The 19,655-nt window shown below is 42.7% G+C and overlaps 2 protein-coding genes across 3 annotated transcripts; one reads left to right on the plus strand and one right to left on the minus strand.

The window, feature by feature from the left end:
* Window positions 1-1,165: 1,165 nt before the first annotated feature.
* Window positions 1,166-11,984, plus strand: LOC139339999 (collagen alpha-2(VI) chain-like). Of its 2 annotated transcripts, none has more exons than XM_070975533.1 (28): window positions 1,166-1,241; window positions 2,549-2,716; window positions 3,422-4,032; window positions 4,140-4,160; window positions 4,276-4,341; window positions 4,446-4,499; window positions 4,594-4,638; window positions 4,722-4,748; window positions 4,836-4,862; window positions 4,979-5,023; window positions 5,110-5,163; window positions 5,347-5,409; window positions 6,153-6,215; window positions 6,297-6,350; window positions 6,453-6,488; window positions 6,574-6,636; window positions 7,193-7,255; window positions 7,536-7,598; window positions 7,719-7,781; window positions 7,873-7,923; window positions 8,000-8,098; window positions 9,461-9,523; window positions 9,673-9,708; window positions 9,806-9,851; window positions 9,935-10,087; window positions 10,561-11,016; window positions 11,121-11,159; window positions 11,242-11,984. In XM_070975533.1, the coding sequence occupies exons 2-28, from the start codon at window positions 2,554-2,556 to the stop codon at window positions 11,841-11,843; spliced, it is 3,126 nt and encodes a 1,041-aa protein (XP_070831634.1). In that variant the 5' UTR covers window positions 1,166-1,241; window positions 2,549-2,553; the 3' UTR covers window positions 11,844-11,984. The 2 variants fall into 2 exon arrangements, with proteins under 2 accessions (XP_070831634.1, XP_070831635.1); XM_070975534.1 differs by having other exon boundaries at window positions 1,183-1,241; window positions 2,549-2,707.
* A 110-nt stretch (window positions 11,985-12,094) lies between these two features.
* Window positions 12,095-19,297, minus strand: xrcc5 (X-ray repair complementing defective repair in Chinese hamster cells 5). The gene is made up of 21 exons (XM_070975535.1): window positions 19,212-19,297; window positions 18,714-18,827; window positions 18,440-18,623; window positions 17,798-17,846; window positions 17,514-17,636; window positions 16,953-17,132; window positions 16,703-16,817; window positions 16,144-16,282; window positions 15,948-16,060; window positions 15,794-15,856; window positions 15,572-15,709; window positions 15,390-15,480; window positions 14,870-15,000; window positions 14,503-14,699; window positions 14,118-14,208; window positions 13,901-13,970; window positions 13,649-13,758; window positions 13,320-13,416; window positions 13,053-13,120; window positions 12,753-12,827; window positions 12,095-12,530 (listed from the first exon to the last, which is right to left on the minus strand). Exons 1-21 carry the CDS (start codon window positions 19,224-19,226, stop codon window positions 12,516-12,518), a joined length of 2,178 nt encoding a protein of 725 aa, XP_070831636.1. The 5' UTR covers window positions 19,227-19,297; the 3' UTR covers window positions 12,095-12,515.
* Between the last annotated feature and the right edge of the window lie 358 nt (window positions 19,298-19,655).

Below are 19,655 nucleotides of genomic sequence, written 5' to 3' on the forward strand. Positions count from 1 at the left end.
TATGATTTTGTTGTGTTATGTTCTGTTACAGTGGACATGCTGTAAAATCTAAACTAAATATATTTTTACAAAATTCTAAATTGTGAGTTGTTTTAGCTCCAAAGAGGCAGGAAATCACAAAAAAAAATTAAATTAAAAGATACTTTTTTTCCTCGGTTCTCAGGAGAATATTGGTACTTCTGTTATTTTACTTAAATAACATTTCCCACAGCCCAAGGAAAGGTATTCAGCTTGTTTTCTTTGACCAACAGTCCAAACCTCAAACATATTCAATTAACAATGATATAAACAGAGGAAAGCAGCAAATCCTCTGATGTTTGTGGAGACTGTCAGTCATCCAGGTCATGGTTACCCAAGGAAGGTTGAAGCTAAGACAACTGGACGTGAGGCCAAATGTGAGTATAATGTGAAAAACTGTACACACTTGGCCCTTAGGTGACTCCGAGACCATGACACAGCCAGCAGCACCAGAGAAGCAGGTGTTATCAGTGGCCTTTATCAGGACCCCACAGAGGTTGAATACCTGGCACTCCTCAACAGTCTGAGCTGAAGAAGCATCCTGGACAGCAAATCCTCACATTTAAGAATCTGAAACCAGCAAATTTTAGGGGGCTTTCTGCTTGAAAAATGACTGAATTGAAGCGTCAAAGTAAGACAAATTTCCTGCACATCAACTAATCAATGAATGCAATAATGGTTTTGCAAACTGTGAAGCAGCAGTCCCATTCCAGCATGACATCTCTCATGCTGTATAGTCCTGAAACATAAACAGCCTGGAGTGTGTGTGCAGCTCTCTCCATGTAAGGCTGTGGAGCTGTGCAGCTGAAGTGTTTGTAAAGCTGGAGAGAATCAGTGTGTGACTCTCACATTTATCCTGTCAGATCTCATTGATGGATAAATCACGTTGTGTTTATTTAAAGTCACTTTATTTCCCAGAATTCCACCTTCGCCGTGGAGACTGCCTCTCTTGACACCAGCTGCAGCCAATGATCTACACATCAGCTCTCCGATGAAGCCCGCTTGCGCGCGCGTGTGTCCGCCCCCCCCGCCCCGGACGCGCTCGTGCGTCCGTTGCACGGGCGGCTCCTCGACCGCGAGCTGACCCTCACTGAGCGAGCTGATATGGGAGCTTTCCGACTGAGATGATTATCTGTGGTTTACAGTCTCTGGAAATTGGTCGAACTTCCTGGCAGACTCGAGTCGCAGCTTTGGGTTTGTATGTTCTCCGTCCAGACGAAGAGGTGAGTCCACTTTATTTAAGCTTTTATTAAGTTTCTTTTGTCGCAGTGTGGTGCGTAAAGGTCCGACAGATGAGCAGCTCGACGTAACAAAAAGATATTCTTCTGGTTATCTCTGCTTGACTTTGTTTTTGGTAGAAAATAAGTAAGAGGAGTGAAATTAAGGCCAGTTGGTCCAAACCTTGTGGGAGATACTGTCACAAGTGAGAGTCCTGCATTAAAAATTCTACTTAAATAAAAGTACATACTCAAGAGTTTTATATTATTCCATATTGAAGTACTGGACTACACTTATTTACAACTTTGTAGCTGATTGAGTGAAGTAAACTGTATCTCCTGTATATCAACTAGTAGGCCTGTACTTTATATTATAAGTACTCTAAAGCATGCTTCTTATTAAGTGACTGTATGTTTTGGTTGTAAAATATTAATATGTGAAGTAAAGCTAGTAACTATAACTGTTAAATAGTGGAATAAAAAGGTCTACAGTATTTCCTTCTGAAATATAGTAGAGTAGAGTAGAGTCAAGTATAAGTAGCAGAAATACTCAGGTACAGAGTACCTCAAAAGTACAGTACTTATTTGTACTTAGTGACATTTAGAAGATATTTGAGGACATGAACACTAATGGACTTTTTTCACCATTTTCTGACATTTGACACGCCAAGCTACTAATTGATAAATCGAGAAAATAATTAACAGATTCTTAAGTACTGAAAATAATCATTAGTTGCGGGCGAGTTACATTCCAGTCCAACTATCTTGGATTTGATTTCCCTCAACTCTGCTGTGGACTGGGATTAAACCAGCAGCTGAATCTGAGTTTCATTGGTTTGCTGTTTGTTGATGTTTGGTTACAGGGATTTTCTGCTTGTCAAGTAATCCTCACCTACCGCACATCACTGTCCTAACAACACAACTCTTCTCTGGATGTGATTTCCTTGAACGAAACGTCATTTCGTGTATCATCTCCTGCTGTGTTTTTTTACGTTTTATCATTCTTCACATGAAATGGTTTGTGAACCCCCGCTGTGGATTTCGCTGAACAGGTGGAATGCAACAACAAAAATTTCCATTTCAGCTACGATTTAAATATTGTCCTCTTTTTGTGTGGTTATTCACTGACACTGTTTAAAACAACGATAAACATTCCTAAGCTCTGTGGAGACGCCTTCTGTGAACGCTCACTTGTGTGACAGCTATTTCCTGCATCTAAAAGGGGTGTTGGAGTTAAAAGTAAGCCCTCGACAACTCTTCTATTCACTCCTCACTATCTTGTTTTTTGTTTTTTTGTTTTTTTTCTTATGCAGGAAACATGGCGTTGATTTCAGGATTCATCTTTCTGTGCATGCTGCAAGCTGTAGTTCCTCAAGGTCTGGACCCTCGTGGACCCAGACCGATACCTGGGAGAGGTGACAGTCCACAAGCGACCCCACCTCCACTCGAGCCTTGGCCAGAAGAACCTCAAGGTTGTAAGAGTGAGTTTCATTTAATTATGATTTTTCCTTTATTTCTATTCACTGGTGCAAGGAAGATTTGTACGTAAGTACAAGTGTAAATACTGTGATGTAGACATATTCTGTTGCAAGTAAAAGTGTGGTACTTCAAGTATCAAAAGTTAATCTTTATGCAGAAATGATTCCTTTCTGTTTTTAGAATTACACTCATAAGTAAAAGTATTTAAGAAAAAATATGTTTTGGATGTAAAATGTATAATCAGGAAAATCTAAAGTACTGCATGCAGAAAATGTGACTGTCATACTCGTGCATTAATGTGCAAGCAGTATTTAACTGTGCTAGTCTCTGTTATTTCTATCAATTCACTAATCAATGACTAACAACATCAGCTGTACCTGTACATGCTGTTTAGTAGTTTCATTGAAAACAAAGCATCATATTTTTTAGCTCCTTGTATGTTTTGTATGCAAAAACATTAATTTGTAAAGAGTAACTAAAGTCGCCAGATAAATGTAGTGGTGTAAAAAGTACAGTAGCACACCCTGAGATGTAGAGGAGTGGAAGAAAAAAGAAGTGAAAGTATCCTAGTATAATGTACTTAAGTACAGTACTTGAGTAAATGTACTTAGTTACTTTACAGCAGTGCATGTATTCTGTTGAAAGTGTGTCTAGTGAAACGCAGGCAGTACAGAGCCTTACACATCTGTCGATGTTCTCTCCTCCAGCCGGGATAATTGAATGTCCCATCAAGCTGTTTTTCACCATCGACACCTCAGAGACCATCGCCTTGCAGGAGTCCCCACCTGGGATCCTGGTGGAAAACGTGAAGGAGTTCACCAAGATCTTTGTCCAGAGGCTGGCTGATGAAGAATACAAGGGCCAGATCCAGATCAGCTGGTCCATAGGAGGCCTGAACTTCTCCCAGACGCAGTGGGTGTTCAGCCAGTTCACAACCAAGGAGAACTTCATCAGGAATCTCGGTCGGATCGTTTACAAAGGCAAAGGCACCTTCACCGACTGCGCCCTCAAAAACATGACCCACCAAATGACCCACCACTACTCAGGGACGAAGGCCGTCCTCTTCTCTGTGGTCATCACCGACGGGCATGTGACAGGAAGTCCATGTGGAGGGATAAAGGCGATGGCAGAGAAGGCCCGGGAGCAAGGGATCCATATTTTCTCAGTGGCGGCGTCCAGGAGCATCGATGAAATAGGGATGAGGGAGATCGCCAGCTCTCCCTCTGAACTGTACCGTGATGACTACATTGCTGTGGAGATTGTTGGCGGGCGACCGAGAATAAAGACTGATTCCATCGATCGAATCATAAAAGCCATGGTGATCTGAAATCTTTGTCCTGTCTTACAACAAATGCTTGAATTAAGATTTAAATTGAAATATCACTATCAGGCACTTTTCACTAATTTTATTTCATTTTGTTGCAGAAATATCAAGCGTATTTAGAGGTACGAAAAACTTTACAGATTTTTACATTTCTGCCATTGGAAATTATTCCAGATCTCAATGTTTTTATGTGTTTCTTCATTTAATATTGTTCTGTTTTCCCTCTTGATCTTGTAGTGTTATGAGCCTAAATGCTTTGAAACTCCTGGGATCCCTGGACCAAAAGGGGGTCGTGGTCCAAAAGTGAGTATTGAAAAACAAAATCGTAGAAATATAGAAATGATTTATATTTCTGTTTATACCAAAGCTGGTCTTGCTGAAATGTCAATATTCCTGCTTATTTCTAGGGCACGAAAGGAGACAGAGGATATATTGGGCCAAAAGGTGAAAAGGGTAAACAGGTAGGTGGAAAATAACATCATTACTGTACTTGCAGTTCTGTAAAAACAATAATTTAGCATTTTAATGATAATTAATATTTTAATTATATTACAGGGTGATCCCGGCATTGAAGGTCCAATCGGACGACCCGGTCCAAAGGTTTGCTGAGACGCACTGATGATGATTTGTGTGCTGCATGGTTAAGTTGGCTCAATAACATGTCTGTCTGTGCTCTGATCTAGGGAGAGCCTGGTTTGAAAGGTGAGAAGGTGAGAGAAAAACCTTTGTTACTGCATTTCTGTTCACGTGTCAAATGAAATGCCGTTGGCATTAATGGCTCTGCTTTACCCCAACAGGGTGAAATCGGAGCAACTGGAGCAAAGGTACATAACAGTTTGAATGTTAAATGCTTACAGTATCTTCTGTATGTATCCTACTACATCCAACACGGTTTGCATACCGTAGTTTATTTTCTGTCTTCAATGATGTCCATCTTCAGGGTGTGGCAGGCGTGCCTGGCATGAATGGAACTCACGGTCAAAAGGTGAGTCTTCATCTGGCAAAATGAAATGTGCAGTATGCCATGATTTTAATATGTTCAGTGCACTGATCTGGTGGAATTGTCTGCAGGGGAAAATTGGCAGAATTGGAGCTCCCGGTTGCAAAGGTGATCCAGGTGACAGAGTAAGTCACTAATCATTGACATGAGTTATAGCTACTTTCAGATATGAAATGTGGTATTTTTTGACCAAGGTGAGATACTTTGTCTATGTTAAGATCATTATTATCATGTGTTGGAGGTTAATTGTGCAACCGTATAGCTGTAAAGTTTGATGAACTGAATCATTTCGTTTTTGTCTCTAAAAGGGACCAGATGGCCACCATGGAGATGTTGGTGACACTGGGCCACGTGGTGACAAGGGAAACAAGGTCTGCAAAGCCAGGATTTTTCTTTGCCCTTTAATGTACAGCCATGCTAGCAGCTTTGTGAGGCTGCGCTTTGAGCTAAACGCTAACATCCGCATGCTAACATACTCACAATGACACGCGGACATGTTCAGCGTCTTAGTTTAGCATGTATGCTGATAAATGCCAGTTAGCACCAAAAATCGTACAACTGAGGCTGATGGGAATCTCATTAGCTTGACGGGTATCTAGCCTCAAATAGATAATGTGTAAGATTTGGCCAGAAGTTAAGTCATCGTAAAACACGCTTCATTGAAACTCGACAGAAACAAACAAACAACAAAAAACTCACCCGAGCCGTCTTGGTTTGTGTTTCCACTGTTCAACAATCGCAAACTCTGGTTTGGTTGACATGAAGCCTCTCCTGTCCCTGTCTGATGTGTCTTTGTTGTCCCTGTTGTGTTTGTCCGTACAAACAAATAATTCAGTCATTGTTGAGATATTTAGTCTAAACCAAAGTGGTGGACAGACTGTAGCAACACGTCGAATGTGGCTAAAGATAGCGCAGCATTCACAATTCCCATGAAATTTGGTACCATCATACTCAGTGACTTTGTTTTTCATCATGTATAACCAACAGATCAACTTTTACTGGCCTGCATGATTCATGACTGGCTGGATCGTTATTTACGGAGACCGTAGACTTTTAGACAATTCAAATGTGCATTATTTATTGTCTTAAGTCGTGTGCTTGTTTGTTTGTTTAGGGTGACCCAGGTCTCCCTGGAAAGTCGGGACCCCTTGGCCCTCCTGGTAATGCAGGACCAAAGGTGAACTTTGAATTAAAACACAACAGAACAAACATTGTCAGAACAAACAAACTATCTCAAAACTGAATCTCTGTTCCTTAGGGTGAACAAGGATATGCTGGAAATCCAGGGCCACCAGGAAACAAAGGACTTACGGTACAGATCGTTAATTTTATTTATTATAATTACTTCTGTAATATGCCACTGTAAGTTAATGCTGGAGAGATGAGACTGAAATAGAACTATTTATTCTCGCAGGGTCTTCCTGGCTCAGCTGGACGGAAAGGCGAAAGGGTATTTCAAACATTTTCATTAAAAAATGTCATTTTGAGAATTTGCCCGAGTTTGACCTAAATTATCATTAATTAACCACTAACAGGGAAGGAGAGGAGACTATGGAACAAAGGGAGCACAAGGTCCTGACGGGCCAAAAGGAGAGAAGGTAAGTTCAACGCTCAGATAAGTCACATCATATATACTTTAATCGCTTCATTTTTTCTATTTCCATTTTTAGTTTTGTTTGTGGGGAGGGTTTGTTTCACTGGGAGCAGCTGCCTCTTTGAAAGAGTTCCCTGGAAAAGCTGCAGAAAATACAGTTCTACTTATTGTAATGTGTCACCGAAAACATGTTGAAAGGAACATGAGGGAAACAGCTGATTCTGGCGATCTGAACGCCAAATAACAAGTTATTGTGAAACCCTGACAAATCCCAGTGGATTCTGACCTTTCAAGAGATTTCAAGTCCGTGAGACAGACCCATGGCTTTTAGGTCTCTGCTGGGTTTCAGTTTTCCAGAGAAAGACCATAAACACTTCCTTGGCCAGTGTAATCCAGCTCTGTGTTGCTGTAGGGCATTTCCTACACAGTTTCTCAGGAAAATTCTTCACATATTTCACAGCAATAGAATTATTGCCTTTTGGTTACTGCTGTGTTTTGTATACATCTGTTGATGATTAATGGTGTGGTGGGAATCCTGACACATTCATTTATTTTTCGAGGGAGAACGGGGGCCAGAGGGAGGCAGAGGTCGGTCGGGAGAAGATGGACTCAAGGGCGCAAAGGTGAGGGGATCGTGCTGTGGGTGGATTTTAGAGGGATGACTCAGCAGCTTCCTAAGATCTCAGCAAGTCTTCCTTAGACCTCCGGTACTGGAGTTTGGCCCTAATGTACTGGGTGTCCTGCCAAAATAGCCTGAGCTGAGCCTGTTATCATAAGAGCACATTTTACAGGGAAATTGCTTTTTTAAAAATTGTCTAGTCCATCAGCATGAGTAATTCAGTGTATGTGGGATGGAGTGAAGGTGACGTCCAGTAAGGATGTTTTCTCTGCTGCTATCTGCAGGGAGACCAAGGACTACCAGGACCAAGGGGTCAACCAGGCGAACCAGGGGGCCCTGGAGGAAATGTGTGTCATTTATAGCATCATAAACATCAACAGTGACTCTTCATCGTCTGAGCTTGTGTTTTGGGTGCACTCTTAAAGTATCTGTGTGAAATGAAGGGTAGATGATCTCTGTGGTCGCAGGGCACCATGGGAAATCTTGGAGATTCTGGACCAAGGGGAGACCCTGGGCTCCCTGGACCAAAGGTGGGTAAAACTTTTCTGTTCATGACTTTCATCATGGCGTCATGTGAAATAAGATTTAGTGACTGATGTCCTTCATTCTCTTTTTCTAAAGGGTGACATGGGAAGACCGGGATTCAGCTATCCTGGATCGAGAGGGCCCACTGTGCGGTTTTCCGTTTACTCTAAAAATTTTTGAATGCCTTGCATACCTGAGTCTAAAGTGACACTCGTCTTTCCAGGGAGACAGAGGTGATCCAGGTAGAAGAGGACCCAGGGGGGGCAGAGGTGAATGTGGCGCCAAAGGAGAACCTGGAGAGAAAGGACCCGTTGGAGAGCCTGTAAGATTAATAACGTAATGTTTGAAGTGGAAATGGAATTTGGGGCTCGTTTAGAGTAACTGTGTTCTGGCCAGGGACCGGTGGATTGACAAGAACTGATGTGGATTGTCTTGGGTTGTTGTTGAGGTCAGTTTTAAGCACTCTGTCCACCACAAATGAAGCTTCATTCACTTCAGTTGTATTAGGATTGAGGTAGAAGTCTTAAAGATACAGTACATCAAAACCTCAGCTGATGAAACTGAAAAAAATCTGTAATGCACGTCAAATACTGTTGGAGGTTAAACAGCATGGTACACAAAACAGCATACGTCTTGTACAAATTTATCACCATGGACGTAAAGCAATGTACTGCTAAGTACAGGGTCAGCAGTAAAGCATATTTTATCCACCTAAAAAAATCTATATCAGTTTAAGTGAAGGCTATCTTTAGAGTATTTTCACCACTTTACTTTGCCGTCACAGTCCTTTCCTGTTTATCAAGAAACAACAAATTTACTGTGGAGACATCTTCCTGAACCAGAGTACACAGAAGAGCTTTTGCAGATGGAAACCAAAACTTTTGAGCATTTCTTGACTGGCTTATTTGTTGGTATTCAGCACTGTCATATCTGATGATTGAGTACAGCAGTGCTCTTCAGCAAGTGTCTGTCTGGCTTATTTGCTGGTGGTTTTACATAATCCTCTTCAGAGAAATGATCACTGCAGATGCGGAGTTGTCTCAGTCTTGCACATTGAGTGTTGATGTCTTTATTCAGTATAATATGACAATCTGATCTCGCAGCTCTCTTGATCTGCAGGGTAGTACAGTGCGCGGCACACACGTACTGGAAGTACCATGGATATGAAAATGTAGTGTTAAAAGAAAGGGCTGTCTGTCTGTCTGCAAGGTAAAGCACTGAAAATATTCTATATGTAGAACATATACTTTTGAACGGATTTATATATATTTTTTTTAGGTGGGTCTTCTGTTAGGGGGCTAAAATGAAATGAAAAACACTACACACTTCCTACTGCTGCTGCTTCTCCAGCTGGGGGTGCACAGACTGTCATCTACTGTGGGTAATACACTAAATATGGATCAGTAACTCACACAACCCCCCCCCCAAACTATCCCTTGAAGATGTTTTGTTTAGTCATTCAGAGCTGGACAGGATGTTCAGTTCTTAGGAAATGCTCCGTAAAAAATTAAAACCAATGAAAAGTGTATTTTGGAACATTCTGCTTTAGTTTTCCGAAGAAAAGTAAACATTCATGTACTATTTAGTTTAATCGGAGGCAGAAACTCGAAAGAAAAATATGACTTCAATAGAAGGGCAATATTATGCATAGAAGTCACTCCCACTGAAAAATGTTTATACGCAGGGGGAACCAGGTCAGTCGGGTGAGCCAGGAGAGAGAGGACCCAGAGGGGACCCTGGATCTGATGTAAGCAACAGCACAAGCACTCAAATAATGACTTGACCATGCATGCAAATTCAAGATCCAATTGCATTAATCTGTGTGTGTGTGTGTGTGTGTGTGTGTGTGTGTGTGTGTGTGTGTGTGTGTGTGTGTGTGTGTGTGTGTGTGCGCAGGGGGATCCAGGACCAGTGGGCGATCCTGGGCTCACTGTGAGTTGTCTTTAAAAAGCATTACAGTTTTTGAAATACTATATTAATTATATTTCCGTGGTAGTATTACTTCTAACCTGCATACCTGTCACTGCAGGACTGTGATGTCATGACTTACATCAGGGAGACGTGTGGCTGTTGTGGTGAGCAAATATCACCGATCAAACACAGCTCCATTCTTCAGTGTCTGTGAACGTACTGACCCTGTTGTCGTCTTTTGTTCCAGACTGTGAGAAGCGCTGCGGAGCTCTGGACATTGTATTTGTCATTGATAGCTCAGAGAGCGTCGGGCTGACAAACTTCACCTTGGAGAAGAACTTTGTTATCAACACCATCAACAGGCTGGGATCAATGGCCGAAGACCCTGTGTCACCAACCGGTACAGCTGAGCAAAAACACAGCACAGATGTCCCTGTAAATCCTTTCGCAGACAGTTTCAAGTGACAAGAAGTAGAGGTTGCCATAAAAGATTAGCCATTTCCAATGAGTGAATCACTTAATCCAGCATTGAATATACAGTTACAGCCAAAAATATTTGGATGGGGCCCCATTTACGCAGTGCACTCCTCATTAACACTGACTGTACAGTAACAACAAAGCACAGATAGTCAGTGTTGCATATTTTCTGTGTTACCAGTTAATATTCTAACTGCATACTGTAATCAGTGTCACGTTCAGACTACTGTGAACACAAAGCTAAAACATGCAAAATGCATTCATTACAAAGAATCATGGACTGTAGTTCCACATACAGCACCGCCTGTATTAACAGAAACTGATCCCCAACAAATGCACAGCAACATGAACTCACAAATTTGGGAATGCACTACCTGACATGTCTGCCTCTTCTAGGAACAAGGGTCGGAGTTGTGCAGTTCAGTCACAACGGGACCTTTGAGGCCATTCGTCTCGATGACCCGAACATAAACTCCATGTCTGCCTTCAAAACGGCAGTGAAGAACCTGCAGTGGATTGCCGGGGGCACCTTCACACCCTCAGCCCTCAAATTCGCTTATGATCACCTCATCAGGGACAGCAAGAGAGCCCGAGCCAGTGTGTCTGTGGTGGTGATCACAGACGGCCGCTTTGACCCGCGAGATGACGAGGATCTGCTCAAGTACCTCTGTGACGATGACAATGTGGTGGTGAACGCCATTGGGGTTGGTGATATGTTTAAAAAGGAGCAGGATGATGAGATCCTGGGGTCGATAGCGTGTGGAAAGAAGGAACGTGTCACTGAGATGAAGCGTTATGTTGACTTGGTGGCTGATGACTTCATAGAAACGATGGAGACTGTCCTCTGTCCTGGTGAGCCTGTGCCAGTACACACTTAGCAGCACTTAGTAGCACGATGACAATAGTGGTTCTTCAGGCCATTTGTCTAACCTATGTCCACCTGATTTCTCTTCTAGAGCCAGTGATTGTGTGCCCTGATCTCCCCTGTAAAAGTGGTAGGTGTTATTCTTGGTTAGATTATTTGTTTGATGTCTTAAGAGTGCAGCTCAGTGAGTGATTTGTTTTCTTTCATTACAGAACCTGATGTAGCTCCATGTGTCCAGCGTCCGGTGGATTTGGTATTTCTGCTCGATGGCTCAGAGCGCCTCGGGTTGAACAACTTCCGGCATGTTCGGGAATTTGTGCAGAAGGTGGCAGACAGACTGGTACTGGCCCGGAGCAGGACTGATCGCATGAGAGCCCGCTTGGCGCTGATAGAGTTCGGCAAGGAGAACGAGAACCACGTGGCCTTCCCTCTCACACACAACCTCGCCGTCATCTCTGAAGGTATAGCTCGCTTGTCTTATCTGGATTCTTCTTCGAGCGTGGGGCCTGCCATCATCCACACCATCGACAACATCTTGGGCAGAGAAAATGTTCGCCAGACGAGACGCAACGCAGAAATTTCATTCGTTTTCATCACGGATGGCGTCACTGACAAGAAAAACCTGGAGGAGGCGGTTAGTGCCATGCGTGGGGCACAGGCCGTCACCACGGTGATAGCCACAGGAAGTGACGTTGATGAAGAAGTCCTAACAAAGCTGGCCATGGGCGACCGGGATGCCATCTTTAAAGTACATGATGTCTCTGGTCTGTCCAGATCCAGTTTGTTTGACCGTTTCATCCAGTGGATATGTTGAACCACATGGACGTGAACATCATACTGGTGCTACTGCTGTTAATCTAGCATTTTAAACATGAGATACTGGTTTACTATAATTCTACTATGCACTGTGCAACTCACAAATGACATCACAACATTGTGCTTTTCTATATTTGTCAGGAGAACTGTATTCATCTTCCATATTTTGTTACACAAAAACAGAGTACAAGTCACTCATTCTTCATCGACCACTAAGCTTTACTGATGTCAGATAATAAACCTGCAGTTTGTTGGACGCTGCAATGCTGTCTTCTCTGAAGTCACAAAGGGTTTTTAGTGCACATAAATCTTTAGATTTAAAGAAATCACTATTCAGCATTACTGAAAATTACCAGGAAATTAGAACAAAGTTCATAAAAATAAAAAAAATTGACATTTCAAACAAACACATCTAAAGCCCTCATATACAGATTCTATAGAAAAGAATAATGTTGTATACAGTACTAGTGTAAACACAAGATAAGTCAAACATTTCTCTGTGGAGTATGCATGTATGCATATTGAGTATCACCAGTTACAAGTATCAGGGGTCTCCAAGTGGGAGGCAGAACAATGGACGGCTGAATTGGTTTGGTCTGGCCGGGCTGAAAGATCGCATTCTTTTCATTTCTCTGCATGTCCACTGCAGACGCTCCCTTTGCCTCCCTTCTTACATCATGTCCAGCTGCACAGGAAGAGAAAAAAAAAAGATGCAAGACGAGGGAGTTTATATGAAAGGTCTCATTAGCCCGAGCACATCATCAGACACATGCACACGCACACAATGAGGCACGTCCTGCAAATATACAGGAAATGGCTTGAACACAAGTCTGAGGCGCATCAGTTAAATATTTAAAACCTGGAAAGTGGAGTCACAGGAAGAAAAAACAATTACAGAAGCACGTACCAGGTCATCAACATCTCCAGTATCTTCAGCTGGTGGTGCAGCCGTCTCCTCTTTTTTCTCCTCAGCAGCCAGAAACTGAGGACAAAGCAGATTTCGGTCAGTGTGAGTACAGTCTCAAGATCACAGCTCACACTGGTTTACGTACAGGTATAAGGTAATAATAAACTTACAGTACAATTAATGCATAAAATGTAACCCAAAATGCTTGACATAAAAACGCATAATCCTAACATTAATGATAAAACTTAAAAGCAGGATAAGATGAACTAAAACCGTAAGGTATTAAAAAACTTAAGTCACCTGATTAGCCTCATTTTTGGATACGGTGCTTCCTTCAACCTCGTCCTTACTGATCAGAGTTATGGCATCTGTCAATCAAACAGCAAGAATTAAGTCCACAAACACTGACTTGTGATTCAGGTCACGGTACATTATAAAACATCAGTCAGCTCCCATTCGTGCGTTATTTACATATTTTGCACTCAGTTATGTGGAAATGTAATCTCATCTCAAGGGAGGAATGATGTGAGAAATCCTGCAGCCCTGAGTTAATAAGGCTTAACAAACCTTGAACAAGCAGGTCCCAGAAAACCTCTAGCCGTCTGTTCGGGATGCTTCTTTTCAGGGACTGGAGGTAGCTATTGTAAAGATCAGCATTCCCCAGCTGGAAAATGAAAGATAAGACACATTCAAAATCCATTTATGAGTCTCCTAAAAGCTCACAGCTACATACTCACACAGGAACTGGCCTCGGTTCAAGTCTGGAGAAACGAAACAGTTGACTCATAATCTCCACGGTAAAGCCAAAAGTATGTGTTCTGATATCTTAAGATTGAGAAAGAAACCCCCACATCATCATGCATTTCCCAAACGGAAGATAGCGGGTGTTTATTTACCTTAACAGACTGCTCTCTAAAAGCCTGGATACAGGTGATGCTTTTCATGTAGTAGTGTGTGCTCTTGTTGCTAAGCAACTGCTCTATCCTGTGAGTCAGTTGCTGACAGACTGGAAAGGACACGGGGGTCACCGCATCCAAACAAAGAGATAAACACAATTACCAGGACTGAACATGAGCGGTGATGGTTTATAAGACAACCTGCAGAAATGTTTATCAGGCCAGCTCGCCAGAAGAAAAACTGGACCTCACCCTCTCCGAACGGAAGAGTCTTCAGCTTGATCAGAGCGCAGAAGTCTCGGGCTGGATCCACACTTCCCACCTGGTGAAGTGTTTAAAAAAAGTGAAATGGAAATTTTAAAGTATGTCTGTTCAAACGAGTGAAGTACTTTATCAGGAATCGCTGATGTTTATGGAAAGTGGTTATTTCTCTAGGATTATTACACCATCCAGGTCTGCTAATACTCACCGAAGTAACAGAGCCTTCAGCAATGTCAGCCAGGTTAAAATCCTCCTCGTCTTCATCTCCTTTTGCCTTCTTGGCATCTGGCTCCTCGGCGCTGTAAGTGGCAGAAGGGGGTCAGTTAGAATACTGAAACAACATATTCTTAAAATCAGCGAAGCCCCCGCACACACACACACACACACACACACACACACACACACACACACACACACACACACACACACACACACACACACACACACACACACACACACACACACACACACACACACACACACCGCGGACACTTACAAAACACTTCTGTAAACTTATAAGAAATAAATTACATTCCAGTGCTTTCACACAATTTCCTGCATGAAGAGCCACCAGCAGACTGGATTGAACTTACTCTTTGCCAAAAATCTGAGCACTAGTCTTCAGTTTCTTTTTCTTCTCCACTTCTGTGAGAGGAAACTTGCTCTTCACCTCCTCTAGTGGCGCCTGGCAACGTTCGTTAATGACATCAGGGCGCTCAAGAGCAGCCTTCAACCATGGCTCCATGGGGGGAAGAGGGGTGCCGGGGCTGACTGCCCGATGGTGCAGACACTGAAAGAAAGGTTGGGTTGAGAAAGAAACGCTAGTTGAATATCAACAGCCTGAGTGAAACCTCTTTTTCCCCTTGTGTTACCGATCTGAAAATAACACCCTCGTCTGCCTCAGCTCAGAATAAGTAACACTAGTGCTGTATCTCTGAAATACAAAGTGGACTGCAGTACCTGGAACAGCCTCTGGAAGGCAGGGTTGGGAATGTGGTGGACCTTGAACGCGTCCTTTTGTCCTGCGTTATCATCGTCCTCTACCAACATCATGGAGTCAATGAGAGAGTCCACAGCAGACAGCTGGGTGTCTGGAAGAATCACAAAGCACATAAAAGTCCAGTCCTCCATCTCTCACTGAAGTCTTCCAACTTATTTTTCTCTTGAAGTACAAACAGTGGCGGTTAATGCCGATGATGTATGTGATGTGTGTACTAACTGTGTGCATGGCACCTGTTAAAATATCAGCAGATTTTACTTTCTGCACATGAAGGTAGCAATAGTGTTATGTTTGCCCTGCAGGTCTACGTACTGTAGCAGCTGCTGTGATAATGAGCAGATCTCTCGTGGAGAATCCGCAGTCTGTTTAACACGAATGTGTGAGCTTGCGAGTTAGTTACAAGTCAGTTCCTTGAAGTGTTTTGGGTCTGGAAATAACTCACATCAAACTTGGAATAAGCCTGGGATGCAGAGACAGTACCTGACGGAGTGAACTTTTTGTTGTTTTCAAGAGAAGGGAATGTAAACTGTCTGAGGTCTTCCATGAAGGGCAGCTGGACGTACATCAGACACTATTGAGGATGAGAGACAGACCGTTAGCTCTGTGCTATTTGACACAAATTCAGTGAATACACTTGAACACCTCCAGGAGTCTGATCTCACCTCATAGTCCTGTTTGATGCACGGGAAAGCTGCTCCTACTTGAGGGTTGCTGCGCCGGTCATAGGCGTAACGTACAATGGCCACCATTTGGAGTTCATCGAGCGCTCGGATGAAGGCGGACAGTGCTACTCCTGCATGCTGCACAGACAGAAAGGTAGAAACTGAAACAGGTCAGTATCAACATGTGGTCACTCGCAACGCAGCAGTTCTCTCCATTCTCACCTCATCATCCTTGGCAGCAAACATCTTGACGACTTGAGTCCCCATGAACTGATGGCGACTCACCTGCAGGTTAACGGAGAGTCAGTGAATATAGTTAGCAGCTCAGTCTAAAAGTTTTACGTTGACATTATCTGAATATGCTGACAGTGAATACCATGGTCTGTTTGGCGAAGCCCAGAACAGCAAAGCACTTCCCATCGTGCTTATATTTCATCTGCTCTTGATCTACTTTGGAGAAAGGAACAATATCGCTTCCGTAACGAAAACCTGTGAGCAAAAAAGAAGATTTTTTTTAATAAGTGATAAATGCAACAACATTTATGGAGCTGAGTTCAATACAACTTTCCTACCTTGGATGGTATCGTCCTTCTGCACCTCTGTCTCATTGTCATCATTCAGACAGTAGACAGTTTCTCTCTTCACGTCCTCTCTCTGGTTGGTTTGAGCGTCGACTGTAATCCACGTTTTCTTCAGTTTCTCTTCTGTCACCTGGAACACACAGTGGGCAGTGTTTGTGGATGAGAAAGCATTTGGCCTCACTGGCTGTTACTGAGAAGCTGCCATCTTTATATTTACATGGCACAAAACTAAAGTGAAACCAGTACAACAATGCTAATATAATATGACTTTAAGTTATACACATACCTGATTTTTTTTGTCATTTTATTCCAAGTAAACAAAACATACACCTCATCATGAAACAGTCAGCCGTGGCCAATGTGTGGAATTGTTTTTAGCCACAAGGGGTCAGTAATTGACCAGAGAAAAGAACAAGGACAAGCAACCAGACCAGCAGTAACAGCAATGACAAGATAACATGAGGAACAGCACTCCATTTGTCAGACATGACAGAACTCTGTGTATGGGTTGTAGTGTATATTAATCCAGTGTACTTCAAGGTAAACTTACTGCTTTGTAGCCAACAATACGGATGGACAGACAGCTGCCGATGGTCAGCTGGCAGGGCCAGGCCATGGGTCTCCTCTCGATTCGCTTGAACATACACAGCTGCTCAACTGCATTCCTACAGCATGAGTGAAGCACATGGAAAGCCAAGTCATACGAATCATCCAAGAAGAGCATGAACTACAGAGAGAAAAAGATACTGAAGAAAGAAGAGACACGAGAAATATCCAGTGTTTAATAAGAGTCCTCCAACCTGAAGGTGTAAATTTCATCCAGGCCGTCCTCCTCATCCAGGCTCAGCATGATGTGTTTCACCATGTCCAGGCCTTCCTTCTGTTCCCTGGACAGACCTTTGCCCATGCCCGGATGACCAGGGCCTCTCCTGTCAGCATCCCCTCCTCCCTCTTCATTGTCCTCCGCAGGGAAAGGCAAACTGAAAATGCACATAGGTGAGAGTAAATGCCATGAAACTACACTCTGTGGACTTGACAAGGGACCCGTTTACCTTTGAAGGTTTGATCAGAACGCCTACTTCCAGGGTGACTTCTAATACAATAACAATGAAGATAAGAGCTGTTTTGTGTATAGTATAAGCTAAAATAAAAAAAATGTGCATCGTACTATTTCAGTGAGTTCAGAGCAGCAGACAAGGCAACAACACACACAGCTGGAGGGACTGTTATTAGTGCTGGCTGCCACTGATGTGACCGATACAAACAATATTTTTGCCCATCACGGCCTGTGCACGGGCAAGCACATTTGTATGGATTATATTTGCTTAAAATCACACTGGGTGAAAGTGTTTGAACCTTACAAAAACTGCAGGATGATGCCAGCTTGTTTCATGTTTTCAATAATAACGTCCAGGTGCTCCGGACTGGCCTGAGAGTTGAGGTCGGTGAGGAGGGCAATGATAAGACGATCACACTTCTTCCCCCTGAAAAAAGAAAGAAAGAAAGAAAGAAAGAAACAAACAAACAAAAAACGTGTCACACCACTGGAAAAGCAATAATCCCACCAGCAAAATCAACTGCACAAACAAGTTTGTTTTTGCTGGTAACAGTGAGAATTAAGTATGCGATAGGAGCAGCTTCTTACTTTGTTTCTGACTTAAGGAGGTCCATGCAGACAACAAGAGCATCCATCCCTGTTGGCCAGGAGTTCAGGAGGAAACAGATTCTCACACATCTTCTGTACACAAACTGGATCAGTCTTTAACTCGCAACTCTCACAGAATTGTCTACTTAATTGTATGTTAAAAGCAGTGAAATCAACCTGTAGACAAACAGGAGAGCCCACTTTATATAATCAATTCCTCTGAAATAGATCATCTAGATCCTTTGTGGGGATCTAATTTCACAAGTCATTAAGTTCTAGCTATCATTTACGAAATAATTATTCAATTACACAATAAATCATTCATTAAGATCTGTGGATTAAGTCTTGCTGGTTACTCCCAGGTCACAGTTTGAGATGAATGCTGATCTGGCCTTTACTATTTAAGCCCTGCACACTATGAAACTCTCTGAGCTCACACACACCAAGTCTCTGGATCCTTTTCAATCTCTTCTTAAAACTTTTGTCTTTGCGAAATTGGAAATGTTTCATATACTGTTTCTATTTATAAGATCTTTGTCATTGTAACTGTCTTTATTTCCTCTGTCCTCATGTCCTTGGCCTTCGTCTCCTTTAATCTGACTTATCTGGTTTTATTTTTTCTTTTGTAAAGCAAAAGGATACAATCAGCCTGCTGACTCTCTGGATGGATCTGATTCTCTATTTCCTCCAGAAGCTCAAAATCAGGCATCATCAGGTGACGATGCACGGTGATGTTCTGGTACTGGCCATCCTGGGCCAGCTGGTTCTTGGTGGAGTCGGTGCCAAACAGAACTAAAGCGAGCTCATCCTTGGTCTCTGCAAAAACCTGTCAAAAGACCACAGGCATTTTCAGTGTAGACTTCCCTGGTAGAGTTTGTTCGCTTCTTGTTTTTGTAAACGTGCAGGGGAAATTTACCTGGCGCTGGACAAACTTCTGGATGACTTTTTTGGCAAGTTCAAAGTGAGGCTCCTCACCCGGCGCGGAGTTGGACATGGAGAATCCAACATCCATGCACAGCACCAATGCGGACTACGGAAAACAAACATTACACTTCAGATTTAAGCCAAGGCGACATTAGGAGCTGCGTTGAGCACAGACACAAACATGACAGCTTTTTTTTATTTATTTTTTCAGACGTATTATTTGGGTTCATCTCACGCTGTGAAAACCAGCGCAGGTTGAGCTTTGTACACAGTGAATGGGGGCGTGACGGCGTTTGCTTCAGTGCCAACATGCCTCAACATGTCGCTAATGTTGGACGTCTGAAACTCAATGAACGAGTCTCTAACGTTTGCAATTTGTTTCTAACATTTGGAATTTGTTTCTAACGCCCATTTAAAACAACGACCATTATCTAATAAAGCTGTACACAAGAGTAGAGTTATTTCCGAAATGTGAGACAGAGTAACTTACTTTAGAGCCTGCCATCTTCTTCTTTCCCTCTTCCAGTAACTGTGTGTCACTCTGTTATGGCTCCGGAGAGAAACTGTGAACATCAGGAAGTAGTGACACTCGTTCCGCAGTTCTCTTAAGCGATCTATTTCTCTTGGTTGCTCACCGTAAGTTAAGACGTGGCCATTTCTCGAACAAACTGGACCCATGCAAGTTGTGATAGTGTTATTCGTGGTGTTTCTTGAGCTTGAGACGAGTCAGTGCAATGAAGTGCAGTAGTCAGATGTAGGTCAAACGCCCTCCATCGTTCATATTACCCCGCGCGCGGAGTGAACTGATGGCTGCGCGTGGTGTATTGAGGTCAAATAAAACTAATGCTAAATAAATACTAACTACAAATCAATAGATAAGAGTAATAAAAATGAATGGCAAATATATAAATAAAAGAAAAAAACACTAACTACT

Source organism: Chaetodon trifascialis, chromosome 12 (assembly GCF_039877785.1).
Source record: "Chaetodon trifascialis isolate fChaTrf1 chromosome 12, fChaTrf1.hap1, whole genome shotgun sequence".
Classification (NCBI taxonomy): Eukaryota; Metazoa; Chordata; class Actinopteri; order Chaetodontiformes; family Chaetodontidae; genus Chaetodon; species Chaetodon trifascialis.